General features: G+C 37.4%; 3 protein-coding genes across 3 annotated transcripts; 2 read left to right on the top strand and 1 right to left on the bottom strand.

The window, feature by feature from the left end:
- The first annotated feature begins 3,829 nt into the window (after positions 1-3,829).
- On the top strand, positions 3,830-6,381 carry LOC124640775 (protein ANTAGONIST OF LIKE HETEROCHROMATIN PROTEIN 1-like). The gene is made up of 2 exons (XM_047178700.1): positions 3,830-4,600; positions 5,515-6,381. Exons 1-2 carry the CDS (start codon positions 4,265-4,267, stop codon positions 6,316-6,318), a joined length of 1,140 nt encoding a protein of 379 aa, XP_047034656.1. The 5' UTR covers positions 3,830-4,264; the 3' UTR covers positions 6,319-6,381.
- A 972-nt stretch (positions 6,382-7,353) lies between these two features.
- LOC124640774 (protein ANTAGONIST OF LIKE HETEROCHROMATIN PROTEIN 1-like) lies at positions 7,354-11,173 on the bottom strand. The gene is made up of 2 exons (XM_047178699.1): positions 10,345-11,173; positions 7,354-8,255 (listed from the first exon to the last, which is right to left on the bottom strand). Exons 1-2 carry the CDS (start codon positions 10,638-10,640, stop codon positions 7,379-7,381), a joined length of 1,173 nt encoding a protein of 390 aa, XP_047034655.1. The 5' UTR covers positions 10,641-11,173; the 3' UTR covers positions 7,354-7,378.
- Positions 11,174-18,706: 7,533 nt separating this feature from the next.
- Positions 18,707-19,423, top strand: LOC124641056 (activity-regulated cytoskeleton associated protein 2-like). The gene has a single exon (XM_047179063.1). The coding sequence runs from the start codon at positions 18,707-18,709 to the stop codon at positions 19,421-19,423; it is 717 nt and encodes a 238-aa protein (XP_047035019.1).
- The last annotated feature ends 1,736 nt before the right edge of the window (positions 19,424-21,159 follow it).

Genomic DNA, 21,159 nt, shown 5'->3' with positions numbered 1-21,159 from the left:
TGAAGCCATTGTGGTACATGATGAGTTGTTGTGATGTTGTTTATTGCTTTGTGACAATTTCACTAATAATCTATTTCGATACCCACTCATTGTTATTATTTATAAACTCGTTTAAACGCACAAACGAAAATCTATCGAAAGTAGGTACGCGCCATCGATCAAAACACGCGCGTCCGAGCAAGCAATGATTCACGACTGACTACTAACCGTTGAGCCCTCGCTCCACCCCCCGCGCGTCTTGCAAGTATTACGCGCAGAGAAGTGTCGCCGCGCGCGGCGTGTCAAGATTGTTTGGGTATCGAAAACACTGTATCTAAAGCTTTCGGCTATTCGCGCGTAAAATGTTTTGCCAACACACTGTAACTTCAATTACAGTGATATGCCAAACTAAACCATAAATGTAACTAAAATACAGTGTTTTTTAGGTGCTCCTATCTCCTTCTATGTACTTTAAAATGAAAAAGTAATATTATAGAGATATGTAACTGCCTCGAAGGAATCAAATGAGCGCTATTAAGGCAAAAGACTGTAACTCGAGTTACAGTGTTTTGGATATACACGGTAGTATTGGGAGGTGCAATTATATTTACATGTTTGCCGTCAATGGCGCCTATGCAATTCGGAAAGTTCCATTTATTTTTAAATCCTTCTTCGATTCCTTGCCATGTGGCTGTAGTTGGTTGAGGTATATGAATTGGCATTAATTTATTTATTATTGCATTGCACACATCTATTACTATCAAACGAATAGTTGATTCTCCTAAACGGAAGCTCGATGATAAATTAGTAAATGTAGATCCAGTTATGAAGTACCTGCAACAATAAATGTATATTTAATATACGTTTTATAATACGTGTATATGTTTATGTGAATGTGTGTGTACGTACTCCCTTTCACACATACATGTGTAACTACATGCGCTTGATATAGTTAACCATGATTTATTTTATTTCAGAATCTGAGTGCAAGAAAACTTGGTTAAATCTTAGAGAGTCTCACCGACGAGCTATGAAGAAGCGTAAAACTAAAAGTGGTCAGGCAGCCCCGACGACGAAAAAGTGGACCTTTGAAGATGAAATGAGTTTTTTAGTACCTCATTACAAAGAAAGAAATACGATCTCTTCGGTTGATGATGATGACGGTTCAGATGTTAGCAGTTTCTTGGGTAATGATGATTCACAGAACTCAATAAACATAATTCAGTCTCCAGAAAACTTACAAACGGAAACTACTCCACTTTCGCCGCGTCCTGAGTCTTCTGCATCTTCAGTTGCATCCAAAATTTCAAAAAAAAAAATCTTAATATTGAAAAAAATTCAGCGTCACAAACTTCAATGAAATATTTATTAAATCACAATGAAACCAAAAAAGATGAGATAGATACATTTTTTAAGAGCATTGCGGCAACGGTTAAAAAATTTTCAGAATGGAAGTTTCGCAGTTTCGGAAATGGAGTTAAAAGAAATCGCAGAGAAACAAAGCTATTACAGTTATCGCAACCCTTACATTCCCCAAAGAGAAGATGACATGCCTCGAGGTTATACCACTCTAAATAACATTAGCCACGAGATGCAATCAACATCTGGCGCTTCAAACATTCATGATTTTAATATTTCAAACTTAGAAGAAAATGGCTTTTGATCTGGCTCTTGATACTTCAAACAATCTTTAATTTATACAATGATTGTATTTTTGTTGTGGCGCTATTTTTGTTTAATTGCCATAATTTTTGGATTTAATAATATAGTTTTGTATAATAAAAAAATATGTGATTTATGGGTATTTTTTTTTACCTAAACTACAAAAAAGTTGCATTTACTAAAATACCTTACGCAATCACACAAAATATATACACACATACACCAGACATAAAACGTACATCCCCTGTGCACACCTGATCGCAAATGAGGGTTGCGTTCCAAAAGAAATATTTTTTATCGACAGAGGATTAAAATTAATTTATCTTGTAGTTTCGGAACCGAGTATTTTTTTTGTACACTTAAAAAAAAGAACAATACAAACATTAAAATTATAGTACAAATATTTATGTAGACCAGATTAAAAATTCCAAAAACAAATGCAATTTCTCACCTTAACGTTACAGCTAGTTTTTCTTCGGGCGATATTGTTTCTCTGAATGTTGTATTCTTCTTCCTTACACATTCATCTATAGACTGCAATATGTTATAAAAGAGATATTTCGGCATATGAAAATAAATATAAAATTTCTCTTCATCATCCATCAAATGTTTTTTTATAGTCCGAAATTCCCCTTCAGTACTCCTTGCTTTATTCATACTGTGTACCCAATATCTTTTTCTTTTTTTCTTGCTATTTTCTTTTTCCTCTTCATCAAGTGCTATGGCTATGATAGCCAACTCACGTATTGTAAACCAAGACATAACCGTGCGCTACGCTTAACGTTTGGATTCAAACTGATCTGGTGCCAACCAGGTCAGCTAGGGGGCGGCGAGGCGTAAGCGCGGTGTCGCCTAGCCGTAGCCGAGTTGACGTACAGGCGCTGCTGATACGCTTTCGTTACGTGCATAGTAGGTTGACGCCTGGTTGACAGCGAGGCGAAAGGCGTTACGGTTACGATCCCTTTCCGATCCCATATGTGTGCTGAGACCTTTAGTCGTTTTGTTGATAGTTGGTGGGAAAGGCACTTCGAATATGGAAGTTCAAGGAATGTAACAAAATTAATAATATCATTTCATTTATGATATAGACTCATAAATGCTTATTTTTTTAATTTCGCAAAGGATACTAAAATAATCTCAAAGTCTATTTAAAAAAAAAAAAAACAGAAAGGGTTTTGTATGTGTTCCGAGCATTTCCGAGTAATGATCAATTTTTTTAAATAAAGTTTAGACTTTCCTAAAGAGAATTGTGAAAGAAAATATTCCGCTTTGTTCCGCCATTTTGTTTAACACTCATTCAAACAAAATGGCGAGTTAATTTAAAACAAGATTATTTACAGTAAATACTCTTTATTTTTAGATTCAATTGGGAATGTCAAGAACCATATGGAATGTCAAGAACCCATTCTGTTCGGAGACCATAAGTCTTTTGCTCCCTGACACAGCAAATTCATCACTAGAAAGTAGTGACGAAGAACACAACACAACTAGTGGTGGATAATATATCATATAACAAAATATAGCACCGTGCTATTTATACATAGCATATATCAAATGCTATCGTGGCTCACACTTGTTGCTACTTGCTAAGTTGCTATCTAGCTAATAAAAATATCACACGCGTTCTGTCTCTGTCCGTGCGCGTCGCAACTCGCATCATTCTCGAATCGCACGCAATCGCAATCGCAGACTAGGGGGCAACGCAAATAGAAGACGGCGAGACGAAGGTACGGTACAGACACGGCGCAGATACGGTGCAGGCGCGATATCTGCGCAAACAGACGCGGGGACGGTACGGCACAGAGTATAATTATACAAGGTGCTATTTAGTGGAAATAACATTTAATACACATCCTTTCGGTTTTTTTTCGAATACTAATTCCCTCCTTTTGTATCATTATAATTCCTATGTACAGTCGACAGCACATCAAGTGTAACATTGCGCTACGAAAGCCGCCACTATTACAAGTGCAATAAAGGCGTGCTCAAGGTCAAACTGTATAGCTTGATGTGCTGTCGACTGTACTTATGTTTGCAATATGTAACCGCTATGTTTGCTATTTAACTACTTTAAAATACGAATAACATCGAAATACATAAATCAAATCATAATAAGTTAAATTACATCGGATTTTCATTAAAATCATGGATTAGCTACTGTATCAATGTAAATCAGCCTTTAAATATCCATATGGACGAAAATTTGAACAGTTTAAAATATATCGCTACGTATCTTTGTTCATACTGTATATAATGCGAGACGCCGCTTGCGCCTTACCGTTATTATATGTCATTTACACTCAGCCACTTCCCTTGCCACTCGCGTCGCCGCGAATGTTGCCGCGGCAGTGTCAACGCGAGTGTGTCGTTTACATTCAGCCCTCATACTTCTTTGCCGGGCGACTCGCAAACATGGCTGACGTCGAGGTTGTTGCGGCGACAGCTGTATGTCTACTTAGTTTATTGAATTATTTAAACGTTTTAAAAAGAAATCAGAAAAAAAGACGCTATCGCCAAAGAAGATGGTGGATGAAAAAAATTCATCTGAATCGAACGACGTAAGTACTACTATAACTACCTGTAAAGTGCATACACTTTTGATAATAGTTTAATAAATGAATTCATGATGATTATATTTTTGTTACAGAAACAGCATGAATATTTTTTTATGGAGTTGACTTCCGAAGATGCTGCCGAGTTTTCTAACTTTTGCAGAATGTCACCTTCTGATTTTAAATTCTTGTTACATAAAATTACATTTATGATTGAAAAACAGCAAACGAGACTGCGAATGCCCATACCAGCAAAAATACGTTTGGCAATAACATTACGATATTTAGCAACGGGGGATAGTTACAAAAGTCTCCACTACTTATTCAAGGTTTCTACACCAGCCATTTCGTTAATTATTCCTGAAGTATGCAAAGCTATCAACTCTGTTCTCAAGGATCAAATTAAGGTGAGTAACACAAGTACTTTTTATGTTTTATTGTATTAAATTAGGTATACAAATGATATAATCAAAATACACTGCGCATCACATCACTAACGAAATTAAACAATCTAAATGAAAAAAATAATAGAATTCAATTCTGGGTAGCGTTCCAGTAGGCTCTTTCAATCACATTCATTTGGTTTTGAGGTGTAACACTTCTTTCGAATCTGGGCTGTACTCTTGGTTCCAACATAATATATTGTGTTGATGAAGTTCGTGGTATCTCATGGCTTGGAGAAGCTGGTACATTCATTTCTGGGATACTGATCTCTACTGATGAGTCAGACTGTACCGTTGGTTGCATGATATAAACACGTTGAGATTGTTGAATCGGTGGGTTTGATGTGACTTGGTAATCTGAATACTGTGATTGCGATGACGTTGAATGATTTGATAAGACACTTGACGGTCGATCAACTTGATGGTTGATGGTGGGATAAGGATTTTGCAAAAGTAACCCATCTATTTCGTACATAATTGTTCCCCGTATTGACTCGGGATATTTTCGTAATTTTTTAGCTAAGAGTTTCGCATAAAGATCACACTCGTCTTCATTGTTTTCATTTGTATGAGTTCTTTTATCTCTTAGCACTTGGTTCAAAGTGTCTAAAGTCTGAGATATTTTATTTTGAGCCTCATCTATGTCAAGGCTTGGTTTTTTTTTGGCTTTGTTTGGCCTGTTATGTACTGGTGTTGATGATCGGTCTGCCTGTGATGACGAAGAAACTGACTGTGACAGCGAAGGAACTGGCCATGACGGCGAATTGATTTGCTGGTGTGATGGTGATTGAAGTGGCGGTTCGACATCTGGAGATTGTGCCTCCTCAGTATGAAAATTCTGAAAATTTAAATAAATAATTATACTTTTTTTGTTTCAGTTACCACAAACACCAGCGGAATGGTTAATTATAGAAGAAGGATTTAGAAGGAAATTTCCTCGATGTGTCGGAGCTATAGATGGGAAGCATATTGTAATTAAATGTCCTCCACACAGTGGCTCACAATATTACAACTATAAGCATACATATAGCATCGTACTAATGGCTCTAGTTGACAGTGAATACCGTTTTATTTTTGCTGATATTGGTGCCCAGGGACGTATTAGTGATGGAGGAATTTTTCAAAACTGTTTACTCTGGCAAAAAATTGACGCAGGCACTATTAATTTGCCACCAGACGCGCCCTTACCCGGAAGAGAAATTGATGTACCCTATGTATTTCTTGGTGATGGAGCTTTTGCTTTACATAAACATATAATGAAACCCTTTCCTGGTAATTATAATTTTAACACAATGGAACGCACTTTTAATCACAAACTTTCGAGTTCTCGTGTCATTGTAGAAAATGTCTTCGGTATTTTAACAACTGTTTTTCGAATATTTAGAAAACCAATCGAGATCGATATAGAGAATGTACCAACAGTAACAATGACCTGTATTTTATTACATAATTTTTTAAAAAACAGTAAAACCTCTAGTAATATTTACGCTCCTCCGGGAACTTTTGATTCCGTAGTAGACGGAGTAAATATTGATGGCTCTTGGAGACAAAATCAAACCAACCCAGATAATTTAGCTATTAGGCCAATAGCGGATGTACCAAGACGCTCATCTAGAAACGTTTGTGAAATTCGAACTGAATTTGCGCATTATTTTCATAATTTGAATACAGAAAATAACTAAATATAGTAGTAATACTATGTAAGCTGTAATAATCATCTAATTAAAAATGTTTAATAAATTTTATCAAGTGTTTTAATATTTGAATGAAGTTACCTTTTGTTCCGTGTTAATTGTTTCATCCACGTCATACAGTGGGCCTAAAAATCTTTCCATAGTTTCAAAAGGAAACCATATTGGCTGGAACACATCATCAGCACCTGCTCCGGAACGTATGGACGCTTTCTTTTTCTTTAAGAGTTGTCGAAATGTAGCCATAAGCGATTTCTTCTTCCATTTTAGCTCTTCTATTGGAGTATTGTTCATTTGAGTACTGATGCGATTCCATGCATCGTGTACTTTATGCTTCAATTTATGATTTTTATCACGTGGATCCCATATTATTCTCTCACTTTCGTACAATTCCAAAAACTGTATTAATTTTTCATTACTCCACTCTAGTGGTGGTACCGTAGACATAGTCACAGATATAATAATACTTTAGTAAATGCTGACGTCTAGAAATGGACAAAAAATTAAATGCAAAAAATACGTCCTTCCGCTCAAAACGCCGGGCGACAAGTGAGCGCGAGGGAGGGCTGAATGTAAACACACGCTGCCGCTCGCGTTGCAAGTCCTTTGCTTCGCGCACGAAAAACCGACAATCGAGGGAGCGCCGGACAACGCGAGTGGCAGCGGCAACGGCATGGGAAGTATCGTGTTTACACTCTCGCGCTGCTCCCTTCCCTTCCCACTTCCCTGCCCACTCGTGCTGAGTGTAAACGAGGCATAAACGAGGCATTACATCTGCTGGCGACGTGGCGGGGGGCGAGGAGCGGCGTGCCTACGCCGTCCGCTTGCCGCCTTCAGTCACGAACAAAAGATAACGCAAGACGCACGTCGCTTCGTATACAGGATGCGTGACGATATTGAGTTTAATATTGAGTTTTGCGAGTTAATTGAGCAATACCCGAATATCTATGACTACACTAAGACAGGGTACAGTAACAGAAATGTGCAAGACAAAATATGGCAAGAAATAGCAATAAAAGTCGGTGCAACAGGTATGTATTTTATTTAAATTTTAAACATTATGTCTAGTCTGAAACGGAATCGGAGATCGTTGTGTTAGATATGTTGTAAGATATTCCCTGATATGGTAGGGATTTTCTCCCATTAATCGCATGTTAATGTTTGCTCCTATCAAATTATTTCTAAACCGTGGATTTGATTTTTTACCATCACATGTGCGAATTACGTTATGCAACACACACATTGCTTTTATAATATTATCAACATATTCTGGTTTGCAGCAAATAGGCGTGTAAAGTCCACCAAACTTTGACGCTAACATACCATAGGCACATTCTACTGACTTACGTGCCCTTGACAACCTGTTATTATAAGCTCTTCTCTCATTAGTCAATTGATTTCGACCATATGGTCTCATAATATTTCTTTTTAGTGGAAAAGCTTCATCTGCCACAAAATAAAAGGGCACATTCTGTGTTTCTCCAGGCAAAGGTGTAGGGTTCGGTAAATCGAGATCGCCTAGATCCATAGCTTGTCCAAAAGAGCTAACTTGTAATACTCGCCCATCACTATTTCGGCCGTATTCACCAACATCTATAGTTAAAAAGAAACCATCTGCATCTACAACTGCTAACAATACAATAGAGAAATATCCCTTATAATTTATGAAAGTCGAACCCGAGTTGATGGGCGCTGTAATTCTAATATGCTTTCCATCTAAACTCCCAACACAATTCGGTAAATTCCAGAGAGTGTAAAACCGTTCAGCAACTTCTACCCATTTTTGTCGTGTAGGTACAGGCATATATTCCGGCTGTAGGCATTCCCACAAAACGCTAGAGGTTTCATGCACAATTTGCCGGACGGTACTGCCTCCTCTCAATACATATCCAGAAAGTGATGTAAACGAACAGCCATCTGAGTAGTATCTGTAACAAAAATAAAATAGCAATAAGTATGTAACATATGTGTGTTTAGATTGAGGTGCCACTTTTCGCATCGTAAAGTGGCTAATGGAGTTATTTAGTAGTAGTTTACAAAATTTTGTAGAACGGATATTGGATTTTGTAGTAAAATACTTCAAAAGTTAAATGAATATAAAGGTGGCACCTCAATCTAACTGTTTGGATTGAGGTGCCACTCAGAACTGGGAAAATTATGGATGAAATTTTATCAAAATTTTGTATTATTTTGTAGTACTCCAGAATTCTGAATGAAAGAATGAAAACTCATCCATAATATTCCCAGTTCTGAGTGGTACCTTAATCCAAACAGTTAGATTGAGGTGCCACCTTTATATTCATTTAACTTTTGAAGTATTCTACTACAAAATCCAATATCCGTTCTACAAAATTTTGTAAACTACTACTAAATAACTCCATTAGCCACTTTAAGATGCGAAAAGTGGCACCTCAATCTAAACACACATTGTAACTAATCTCCTTAAATATTTTTCAGCCCAAGAATGTAAAGAACGGTGGAAGAATATTCGATGTAGTTACAGCAAAAACAAGAAAAGGCTAGATTTGCCATCTGGATCAGGTGCAAAGACGATTAAAGAGTACTACCTTTCACCACATCTACATTTTTTAGACAATTACTTGAAGTCCCGACCAACCAAAAGTAATCTAAGCAAATATGATAGCACAGACGGTAATGATAGTGAAGAAGTCGATGAGACACTGTGTACTGGTCAACTACCTTGTGAAAACACAAATTCGGATTCCATCTCCAATCAATCCACTCCAACACCGCCACTGCTACCAGCATTAAATAAATCTAGGGCAATCTCTTTAAAAGATGTCAATAAATCAGCACATGAATATTTCAGTCAAAGAGCATTACAAATGAAGACCATACATAGAGCTGAGCCTGAAATAGACAGCGATCTAGCTTTTTTTCAAAGCATGCTTCCAGATATGAAAACAATGACACCAGCCCAAAAACGAAGATTTAAAATGGGCGTTCTCAATTTATCAGAGCAAATTTTAAATGAGCCAGTACCTAGTTATCCTAGGACACAGCCGTATTATCCACGAACACCTTCTCGAGAGACAGATTATGATCCTAATGAAGGTGCAACCCAGCAGACTCTTACATCCAGAGCTAATACAAGTCCAGCACCTTTGTTTACCTCGACTCAGCAGACAGCTAAACATACTGCAGCAGCTAACAAAAATCCGGAAACTCAGCTGACTTTGATATCCGGAGAGTATATAAATCCAGCACCACCGGCGGCAGTGGCTGTAATTGAACAAATAGCTGGGCCTTCAAGACACCGAACTTATGATGAGAAAGCTTATCAACTCAGCATTTCAGAATATCAGCAAACGCGGACACCGGGAGCTTATGAAAGAGCACAATCCTTAGCACCTCCGGCAACTCCAACTACATTATATTTGCCAATATTTTCACCAATAACTCCAGCTACACCTCACCCGAATCCAGAGACATCTATCCAATCTCATGAAGACGAAATAAGTGATTTTAATGAGAACTATCCAATGCCTTGAACTAGGCCTGTATTTATATAGGTATATTCCCACTGTCAACCCCCCTGCTTGTCCACCCCGGGTGGACAGAGACACAAATGATTTAAAAACCGATTAATTTTAAATGATTTCCGCCGGCCACCCCAGGTGGAAAAAGACACGAGTTTCATATTACCTACTAAATCATTTAAAATTAATCGGTTTTTAAATCATTTGTGTCTCTGTCCACCCGGGGTGGACAAGCAGGGGGTGGACAGCGGGAATATACCTTATTTATAAATGGCTCTTAGTGCGACAGCTAGCTTGAGTAGTCATGTGCTGTCCCTGTCCGCATGCGCTGATTCTGTATTGTGAGATAAGGACAGCACATGATGACAGCTTGACAGATACTCAAATTAGCTGTAACACTGAGAGCAATTTATAAATACTAATTGTAGCAAAGATGCTAAACCAAAAACATTTTCAATGAATATTATCTTTTGATTTGTCAATAAAAGTTTGATCTGTAAAAAATAGTTTCACTTACCTTAAAGTTATCAGTAGTCTTTCTTCAGGGCTGATTGGTTTTCTCCAATTTGTAACTTGCTTCCGAAGTCCTTCTCTTACTTTTGACAATACGATATGGTAACATTCCAGTGACATTTTATAAACTGTGCGAAAACGATCAGGATATTCATATAATGTTTCCATTATTTTATAGTACCTGTGCTCTTCGGCATTTCTCCACACTGGATGTATCCAATACCTTCTTGGTCTTTGCTGTAAATTAATAATCTGTAGCAAAGCCAGTGCATCTTCATCTTCGTCTGAAGAGGAATACATGTCTTATCCCGTCAATATCACGCTCTATAATGACTTAACTTGCCGTATCGTCCCCGCGTCTGTTTGCGCAGATATCGCGCCTGCACCGTATCTGCGCCGTGTCTGTACCGTACCTTCGTCTCGCCGTCTTCTATTTGCGTTGCCCCTAGCAATAGCAGATAGCAAGACGCGGCGCGGCCGGCGGCGGTGGGCGGGGCGGCCAGTCGTCGCATGCTTGCGATTGCTATCGGTCGCTCGCGCTAATATTTTTCGCACCGCGTACTTGCGATCTCAGGCGGCTCACGCGTAAACATATTTCATAGTGTTATAGCGTTCATGTTTTATAGTGTTAGTAATTAATAGTGAATAATAGTGATAGGACACGTAATATTTATGTATATTGACTATCTATGATTGTATATAATAGTGTAAGGACGATTTAGGTATTAAGTGAGATATTTTGTGTTTTGTGTGTGTTTAACGGACGAAAATGTCTAAAAGGAATAGCGATTTACCAATATGGAACTTTTTTGATAAGTCCATTGATGGCAGTAAAACTGCTACATGTAATTACTGTCTTCGGCAGTTGTCGTTTAGGACGAGTGTAACAAATTTAAAATCACACCTGAAACAGAAACACATTTCGGTGTATAATAAGGACGATGGGCGTTTTGGTACCCTGTCCAACAGTGTTGATTCTAGTACCATTGCGTAGGTCTTGGCAAGCCAAAAAATGTTTACTATGACGACTAGTCCCAATTCCTTGTCCATTTCGCGTGACATCGACTAATAGAATGTATAATGTTCATAAATCATCAACGTAGATGTAGTTCTTAAATCCAACTGTATTGAATAAAAACTGGTAAAGTAACAAAAAAACAAGAATTTGGCCTTCTTAGAATGTTTGCCTGCCCACTGCTTTAAAAAAAGTCTGTGTGCAAACCTTTGCAGTTCACGCAGAATATAGCTTATGTATTTGATGAAAGTCTTTCAGTATTTACAATCAATTAATGTTTGATGATTATCGTGTTTTAATAACAGGTTTTTTTTATTTCATATAATGTGTAGGTACATGGAAGCCAGTATGTTTAAAGATAGTATGTAACTAAAATGATTAGTTGTGTTTTCAGAAATGTTTTGAACTTTTGTCAAATCAGATGACGATTGTGTTTCCGTAGTATGACTCCATAGACTATTACAACCTTTAGATTACAATATAGTGTATCTCAAACAATTTAAGATGTCTATTAACTGAGTTTAAAATTATTATACTGACGACATATGCCTCTTAATGAATTTGCATATATGGATGACATACTTGTTTCTATGTCGATTTAATTTTTATCGTTACTCGGATCGGACAGCTAATTGAGGCAAGCCCCATAGTTTTTATTATTGTTCACGTAAATACCTTTCTAATGATATATCATACGTTACTGTTGGAGCGGGTACCAAATCCCATACAAAGTGCCCATTGTCCTTTAATGAGTTTTGGAAAAACTCTTGAATCAACATCAACAGCACCTGAAACGGTGAGTACAATTCCCTTGTCATCTGAAGTCGAAGGTTTGCATGTGGAAAATGTTGTTGATGGGAATAGGAAGAGGAACGCTGCATGCCTTGGTGTTGGTGATATTAACGAACCCCCTAAAAGAGTTCAGAGAGGTATGCACGCATACCTACCAAAAAAACTTAGACCAGAGGAAAGGAACAAAATTGACTTGTGCCTTTTAAAAATGATTGTTTACGATTTCCAACCCTTTTCCATTGTTAATGACATAGGTTTTCGTGAGTACACGCATGCATTAAATCCCAATTATGAAATACCGGACAGAAAAACATTGTCAGTTACTCTTCTGCCAAAAATGTATGAGAAGAGGCTGGCAGAACTTAAATCATTCGTGCAGATGAATGCAAAATCAGTTTGCATTACAATAGACTATTGGACTTCCCGTACTATGGACAGTTATATGGGTATAACGGCGCACTTCATGACGGAAGACCCAATTGAATTGAAATCAGTGCTGATTCAATGTGGCGAATCGGAAGGCCATCATACCGGCATAAGAGTTCATAGGGAACTGAAAAGATTACTAGAAAACTGGGGTATTTTTTATTTGTTAGTGACAATGCCTCGAACATGGAGAGTGCTGCAAAATATTTTGAACTAGATGGCTGGGTTCATTTTGGATGTTTTGCGCATAAATTGAACCTCGTCGTTCAAGACGCACTTGCCGAAATTAAAGGCACTGTAGAGAAAGTGCAAAGAATTGTTAACCACTTCAGAAAAAGCACTATATCCAAAGAAAAACTATTAAAATATCAAACGAACCAACAAAATTTAACTCAACCCAAAAGTGTCATAAAATCGGTCCCTACACGTTGGAACTCGGTTTACCTTATGCTGGATAGGTTCGTAGAGATAGGAGAATCGCTGCGAGCTACCATTCCTAATTTAGGAACCGACCTTCCAATTATAACAATGGAAGAGTGGAAGTGCATAGAACAAATTTGTGTGATACTCAAACCCTTCTATGAAGCCACTGTAGAGATGAGAGCCGAAAATTATTTAGTCGCGAGCAAGGCGATTGTTTTAAGTTCCAGCCTCATAAAAATATGCGAAAATTACACCAGGCGGCCAGAATTATACATCCCAGTCAGAAACCTAGCCCAAAAGTTAAAAGAGGGGATGATAAGAAGACTGGGAGATTTAGAAAAAAACGAAACAATATGTTTGAGCACAGTTTTGGACCCTAGGTTTAAATTAAAAGCTATAAAAGACCCAGAACGCACTGAAGAACTAAAGACAATATTAATAAAGAAAATCACGTACGAAATAAACCTGAAAAATCAACAAGCATCCAATTCAGAACAAGTTCAACCTGTACCATCGACATCAGCTGCGAGTTTTGTTCCGACTCAAACTTTTGAATGCGACATGCCCACATACAGTTTGTGGTGTGAATTCGATAGTGAAGCAAATAAAGATTTTGAACCTAAGCCCTCAAATGTTCAGGCTTCCGAAGAGTTGGAAAAATATTTAGCTGATAACTTAATTAAAAGAACGGAATGTCCCTTTAAATACTGGCGCGAACACAAATTCATTTACCCCAACTTGTATACATTATTTATAAAACACTGTAACATCATGGTAACTTCGGTTCCTTGTGAAAGAATATTTTCCAAGTCGGGGTATCTCATTAGTGAACGAAGAACACGGTTGACTACTACAAGAGTAGAACAGATCATGTTTCTGCATGTAAATAAAATGTAAATAGTAGTGTATAAAAAGTAAAAAATGTAAATAGTTGATTTTTGTACATACAATCAATGAACTTTTAAATACGCCTATAATCGCTTTTCATAACATACCTAGTTTATTTCATAAAAACACTTACGCCCGAAATGTATATTTACAAATTATTAATTTATAGCGTAAAATCAATTATAGACAGTCCTAAGCCTGAAAAGTATGAAGGAAAGTTCATTGGTTTTTTACTGTTCCATTTTATCGTAAGAATTCATAAACGCGATGTAATATTCTTAATTTCTTGTATAGCAACTTTGCAAGCAACTACAGCAAACAGTCACTGCGCTTGCTTTATTCCTACCTAGTGAACCTATAACCTACGCATAAAATAGCATGCTATAAATATAGCAAGTAAAATAGCGTGATAAAAATTTATAGCATTTCGCATATAGCAAGTTATTGCCACATAGCAACTTTGAACACCACTAAACACAACAGCAACAGATGAAAATAACGAATCAATGATTATTTTTTTTTTTATAATAAACGTTTGAAAAATATCTTAATACATTTATTTAATAGTTTCCACGTCACAAATGCCACGAAATAATATTGGCCAGGTTTTTAGTACAAATACTCCTATGTGCGACGTGTGTACGCGTTAGCTCCGAATAATGGTGCTAACAAGATCGCGTGCAGCGAGTCCGGCTTCGGCCGCCGCCCAGTCTGAGGACTTGGCGACGCCGCTCGCGCCTGCGCGGGACTCTTATCCACGCGGCGCACAGTAGATCGACGCCATACAAGCGTTGGGACATAGGATATTTAAATATCCAAATGTCAATTTTTGAAAAACGAGTTATGCCATCGTATTTGTCTTCTTATTAGCTGTTAAAAATGTTACTAGCATTTTCTGATTGGACTCTTACATCGAGAGCTATAGCGCAAAATGTGATTTAAATGTATGGGAAGTGACTTAAAAACTGATGTATCTCGAGATTCCCTTCGCCTTTCGACTTGATTTTTTTATATGGTAATAAGACATATATTTGGCACATTTTCTTCAAACAAACATGGTGCGATAAATGTGCCCGTTTTAAGATACAAGTATAGACCGATTTTTGCAATATCATCTACATATTTATTTATAAGTTTCACATATTTTATCTCTGAATCTCACTTCAGTGGTGACTCACTGATATGGTCAGGCCATAACTCATTGGTGCACCGATAATATAATCTCTGGAAATAATTATATACTACTAATGAGATAATTTGTTAATTTTTGGTAATTTGTTATTACCTAAATTTTAATGAGGTGATTAGCTATTTTTTTGAAAAATTAGCTAATTACTTATAAAAGACCTTTTTATTGTTTACAATAAGAACTCGAATCGATTTTTAACATACCTACCCTCATTAGTGCCAATTTTGGAAACCATATAAATAGGTGCATTACTTGAAGAGCATTAGTTGTAATTTCATCCTCATCCGAGTGTTGTCATTATGTCTTTTCACGGTTTCGGTACTTACCTCGACCTTTACATTTCTCTACGTGAAGGTGGTGATATTCGGGACTATAATCAATTATTTACGTCTCTGAAAACCAATAGTGATTTTCAGTTAAGAGACGCAGTTGAAAAAGAACTTAAAGAATGGTGTCGTAGATTTTGTTATCGGATCTATGCTAAATGGATGAAATCTTCAAGAAATCAAGAAGCATTTATGCGGAAGTATTCCTCCTGGTTGCAAGCAGATATCAAATGGCCAGAAAATTGGAAAGAGAATGTTATTATACCCGAAGAAGAAATAGACGAGGCATCTGAAGAACCAACAGCGACAACATCCGATTCTTTCACAAATGTTGTGATGAATCCGGAATGTCGGGTTTCCGACGCATCTACATCTACTTCGATAGAAAGCCGCAAACCTTTTGAAGAATTATCGAACAAACAAAAAAGAAGACGCACAGAATCGAGTTGCAGCTCCTATAGCACGGAAGAAATCGTCTTCTCTGCTCAAACGAGCCTCATCTGGAAAAAAAGATGTGGCTGAAATCCTGCAGTACCTTTTAGAAAATCCAGAGCAAGTCTCTAAAGTAAAGCAGTTTATTCAATTTGGAGAAATGAAAGAAATATCATCCCAAAAAGCTTTGGCATTATATGTCACTTTAAGACTATCAAAGTTTCGATACATAACACTAAGAGATTTCAGTGAAAAGGAAGGAATTTGTAAATACCCTAGTTATTATAAACTTCAAGAAGAGAAGAAAAAGTGCTACCCTGACAACAGTGCTGTAACAATAACAGAAACTTCTGTTAAGATTAAACTTCAAGCTCTGTTAGATTTAACTGTAAATAGACTTATTCAGTGTTTGGACATAAGTCTTGACAAAGATGAACTCCTGCTAATAAGCAAATGGGGGTTTGATGGAGCCTCAAATCAAAGTGTACATCAACAAAAGTCGGATTGTTCAAATCAAGAACTACAAAGCGTGTTCATGGCGAGTCTTGTGCCATTGAAGCTCACAACTCAAGATGGATGTATTATTTGGCAAAACCAACGGCCTTCATCAACGTCTTTCTGCCGACCCATTATGTGGAAGTTCATGAAAGAAACGGAGTTTAATGTTAAAAACGAAATGACTAATATAGAAACAGAAATAGAAAGTTTAAATCCAACGAAATGTGAAAATGCAACTATCAAGCATAAATTGCTCTTGACAATGATAGATGGAAAAGTGGCATCCTATATCTCTGGCACTTCTACAGCAGTTTGCGATTTGTGTAAGGCGCGTCCGAAGGAAATGAACAATATAGAATTGGTTCAGAAAAAACCAGTGGACGAAGATATGTATAAATATGGATTAAGCAGTCTTCATGCATGGATCCGTGCCATGGAATGTTTGCTTCATATAGCATATAGATTAGACATTAAATCTTGGCAATCAAGAGGAGACGATGCCAAAAAATCTGTAGATGAAAGAAAAAAGAACATTCAAGACAGATTCAGAAAAGAAACTGGTTTATTATTAGACGTTGTAAAACAAGGCAGTGGGACGACAAACAACGGAAACTCAGCTAGAAGGTTCTTTCAAGATCCAGCCAAAACTGCTGATATAACTGGACTAGACGTTGCTTTAGTGCAAAGACTTGGTGTGATCCTACAATGTATTTCTTCTGGTGAAAAAATTATTGTAAACAAATTTAATGAATTCTGTATAGATACTGCAAAAATGTTTACCAATCTTTATCCATGGTATTATATGCCTGTGAGTATTCATAAGTTGCTTATTCATGGAGCTCATATAATTGAGCATTTGTTTATAGTGCCAATCGGTTTTTTGTCAGAAGAAGCATCTGAAGCGAGAAACAAAGATTTTCGTAAATTTAGAGAGTCTCACTCGAGAAAAAGTAGTAGTATTAATTGTAATGAAGATGTACTTCATAACCTGCTTCTCACTTCAGATCCTTTTTTGACAACCATACGACCAAAATTGGATCGTAACGTAAAGAGAAATATGTTTAAAGAAGTTTATGAAATGATAGTCACAGAAGAAAATCAAGTAGAATTTTGTGACGTTATGAATTTAATATCTGATAGCGATTCTGAAGAATCTGAAATAGAATCTGATGATGATATTTTCTGTGACTAACACTTTCTTTTAGACTATTGATTTTTATGATGCTTTATGATGCTGTTCTTCGTTTTGTTTGTTATATTGAATATTTGTTTTTACTGTTTTTATCATGTCTAAATATTAGTGTCAACCAATTTAAAATTTTGTCCTTACTTTATCATTATGAAATTAGTTATTAGTAAATTGTAGTTAAGTACTTCAATAAATATCTTAGTAATAGAATTGTAGGTATATTTTGATGTTTTTACATATTTTATTATTTGTAATTTATTATTTTTTTAGTAACTAAGCGTGACAATAAAATATTTTTTTGTTTTTCATAAAAAACGACTGCTTTTATTTAATTTAATTTCAGTCAACCATGCGCCTATTTATATGGTTTCCAAAATTGGCACTTATGAGGGTAGGTATGTTAAAAATCGATTCGAGTTCTTATTGTAAACAATAAAAAGGTCTTTTATAAGTAATTAGCTAATTTTCCAAAAAAATAGCTAATCACCTCATTAAAATTTAGGTAATAACAAATTACCAAAAATTAACAAATTATCTCATTAGTAGTATATAATTATTTCCAGAGATTATATTATCGGTGCACCAATGAGTTATGGCCTGACCATATCAGTGAGTCACCACTGAAGTGAGATTCAGAGATAAAATATGTGAAACTAATAAATATGTAGATGATATTGCAAAAATCGGTCTATACTTGTATCTTAAAACGGGCACATTTATCGCACCATGTTTGTTTGAAGAAAATGTGCCAAACATATGTCTTATTACCATATAAAAAAATCAAGTCGAAAGGCGAAGGGAATCTCGAGATACATCAGTTTTTAAGTCAGTTCCCATACATTTAAATCACATTTTGCGCTATAGCTCTCGATGTAAGAGTCCAATCAGAAAATGCTAGTAACATTTTTAACAGCTAATAAGAAGACAAATACGATGGCATAACTCGTTTTTCAAAAATTGACATTTGGATATTTAAATATCCTATGTCCCAACGCTTGTATGGCGTCGATCTACTGTGCGGCGCTGCTCCTGCAGCCATGGAGAACACGCAAGCTGTCGCTTGCTCTGCTCCGGTGGCCATGACCACTGACCAGCTGATGCTGCTCATCGAGAGGTTAAGTAATCGTCGCAATCCTGTAAGTAGACCTGTTTATTCTGGCCACTTCGCGAAGTGTACTGCGCGCTTTGATGGGGACAAAGACGACGAGCGACGTCCTTGCATTTATTGACGCCGTTGAGACCTACAAGGAGTGCGTGCGTGTCGACGACGCTAACGCCCTGCGTGGGTTACCCATGTTATTAACGGGGCTTGCCGCCACGTGGTGGCAGGGTGTCAAAGAGACTACTTATACGTGGCATGATGCCGTCGAAGCATTAAAGGCTACATTTGGTCCAAGATTAGCGCGTCATAAAATTTATAGGAAAATCTTTGAGCGCGAGCAACGTAACGACGAGTCCACCGACATATTTGTGTGCCACGTTAGGGCGCTGATAGCCGAGTTACCACCGTCTTCTCTGTCAGAGGTGGTACAGCTGGATATGGTTTACGGGCTCCTGCAACATCGTATTAGAGAGATGGTAGCCTGCTCCAGCTTTGGTACGTTTGCGAAGTTAGTAGCGGAAGCGCGCCGTGTCGAGGACATTCTCGACGAGGGTCGGCGGCGCCCCGCTCCTGCTGAGGTTAAGCCGTTGATCTCAGCCGCCGCCCCGTCTTCGCCCGTTCGATCTTCGGCCTCTGTTTCTAAGGCCCGGCCTCAATGTAATTACTGCAAGCAGTTTGGCTATTTGAAAGAGGCGTGTCAGAAGTTAGCCAAGCTGAAGGCCGCTGATGTTAAGGTGTCATCCTCGCCTGCGCCGATGCCGACCATCACGTGCTTCGGGTGTGGAGCACCCGGGGTAATCTAAATATTGCAACACTTTGCGCGCAACCCTACGTGTAGTCTCCGTAGAGCTGGTCGCCAATTCAATGTGCCCCACAAAAAGGTTCACGTCGTGTTAAAATTGAACAAACAAAAGCCCTATAAGTTTAGGAAGGTACATGCGTTGCTTGATAGAGATAAGCCTGTCAGGGTGGCCTACTGTAATTGGGTGCTTGAAAAAGTGGTGCATAACCCGTTGTTTTTAAGTGACATAATGTGGACTGACGAGAGCACGTTCACGCGAAATGGAATATGGAATAGGCAGAACTTGAGATATTGGAGTCGACAAAATCCATATCAGTTTCACGAATCTTCGCATCAGTATCGCTTTTCTCTGAACGTCTGGGCGGGAATTCATAGAAAACAGATTATTGGCCCCATTTTTTATTGATGGTAACCTCAATGCAGCTTAGTTTCTGGACCTGCTAGAAGGACCAGTGTCTGAGTATATCGAGGAATTACCGATAGCTCAAAGCAGGCGTTTGTGGTATCAGCTGGACGGAGCACCTGCTCATTCAGTGGTCGGTGCTAGGTAGCGGCTAAATCTCATGTTCGGTGAACAATGGATAGGACGGTATGGACCTGCACGTTGGCCACCAAGATCACCAGACCTTACTCCTCCTTTTTTCTGTGGGGTGCCGTATACGCTACTGACGTCACCAGTGTCGAGGACCTTAGGGCTCAGATATGTACAGCGTTTGATAGATTAAAAACTTTAGCTGCGAATTAAAACATCTTAAGCAAAGTACGGCAAAATATTTTACGACGCTATCAGCGTTGTATTGATGTCAACGGCGGACATGTTGAAAATCTGCCTATTTAAAATTAATTTCGATAATACGTGAGTGCTATGTTGATTAGAAACAATTTAAATCAAAGTGAATTTAAATCAAGTGATTCATAACAATCATAATGAATAATTAAAATAAAAGTGATGTGATGTGATTGTAAGACGATTGAGATGTTAAGTTTGCCGCCTTTGATTCGCCGCCATATGCGATGATGCGACGTTGCCGCTCCTACAACACAGGTCAGTGAATTATGAAATGTACTTGCTAAAATGGTGTTCTGATTCTGGCACATTTTTATTATATTTACTTTGTTCGAAAAAATCATTTTTTTATTTCTGCGTTTTTTTTTTTTGTGTTGTGTTAATCGACATATATAAAACAGTATATTAATTTGATTATGAACGACACACTTTGTATACTTTCTTATGTACCCTCTTATGTACTTTCTTATGTACTCTCTTATATATTATGTTCTCTCTTATGTACTCCCTTATGTACTCTCTTATGTACTTTCTTATGTACTCACTTATGTTCTCTCTTATGTACTCTCTTATATACTCCATTATGTACTCTCTTATGTACTCCTGTTATGTTTTCTCTTATATACTTTCTTATGTACTCCTGTTATGTTCTCTCTTATATACTTAAAACATTTTTTACAAAAATGCAGTACGCACAGACAAACAAGAAGCCTTCCGGACGCAGATTCTCATTACAAGAAAAAGTGCTCTGACTTTCTTATAAGAAAAGTCCGAGATGTTACCCTCTTTTAGCAAAAGATTTTACTTTGCCGTCTGGTAAATGTCTAAAAAGACTACTAACTAAAATAGAAGTGGAGCCAGGGCTGAATAAATGTATTTTTATAAAAAATAAAAATACTGTAAAAGAGTTATGCCCCGAAGACCGATTATGCAGTCTAATGTTTGACGAA

The sequence above is a fragment of the Helicoverpa zea genome, chromosome 21 (assembly GCF_022581195.2).
Source record: "Helicoverpa zea isolate HzStark_Cry1AcR chromosome 21, ilHelZeax1.1, whole genome shotgun sequence".
Taxonomy (NCBI): Eukaryota; Metazoa; Arthropoda; class Insecta; order Lepidoptera; family Noctuidae; genus Helicoverpa; species Helicoverpa zea.
The sequence above is the reverse complement of the archived record's forward strand: the minus strand, read 5'-3'. Positions and strand labels throughout refer to the sequence as shown.

What these genes read in the sequence shown, in the direction of transcription:
- LOC124640775 (XM_047178700.1), top strand. Translation starts at nt 4,265, where the DNA reads ATGATGATTATATTTTTGTTACAGAAACAGCATGAATATTTTTTTATG. An exon ending in TTCTCAAGGATCAAATTAAG is followed by an intron (nt 4,601 to 5,514) that starts GTGAGTAACACA and finishes TTTTTGTTTCAG; the next exon opens with TTACCACAAACACCAGCGGA.
- LOC124641056 (XM_047179063.1), top strand. Translation starts at nt 18,707, where the DNA reads ATGGGGACAAAGACGACGAGCGACGTCCTTGCATTTATTGACGCCGTT.
- LOC124640774 (XM_047178699.1), bottom strand. Translation starts at nt 10,640, where the DNA reads ATGTATTCCTCTTCAGACGAAGATGAAGATGCACTGGCTTTGCTACAG. An exon ending in AGACTACTGATAACTTTAAG is followed by an intron (nt 8,256 to 10,344) that starts GTAAGTGAAACT and finishes TTTTTGTTACAG; the next exon opens with ATACTACTCAGATGGCTGTT.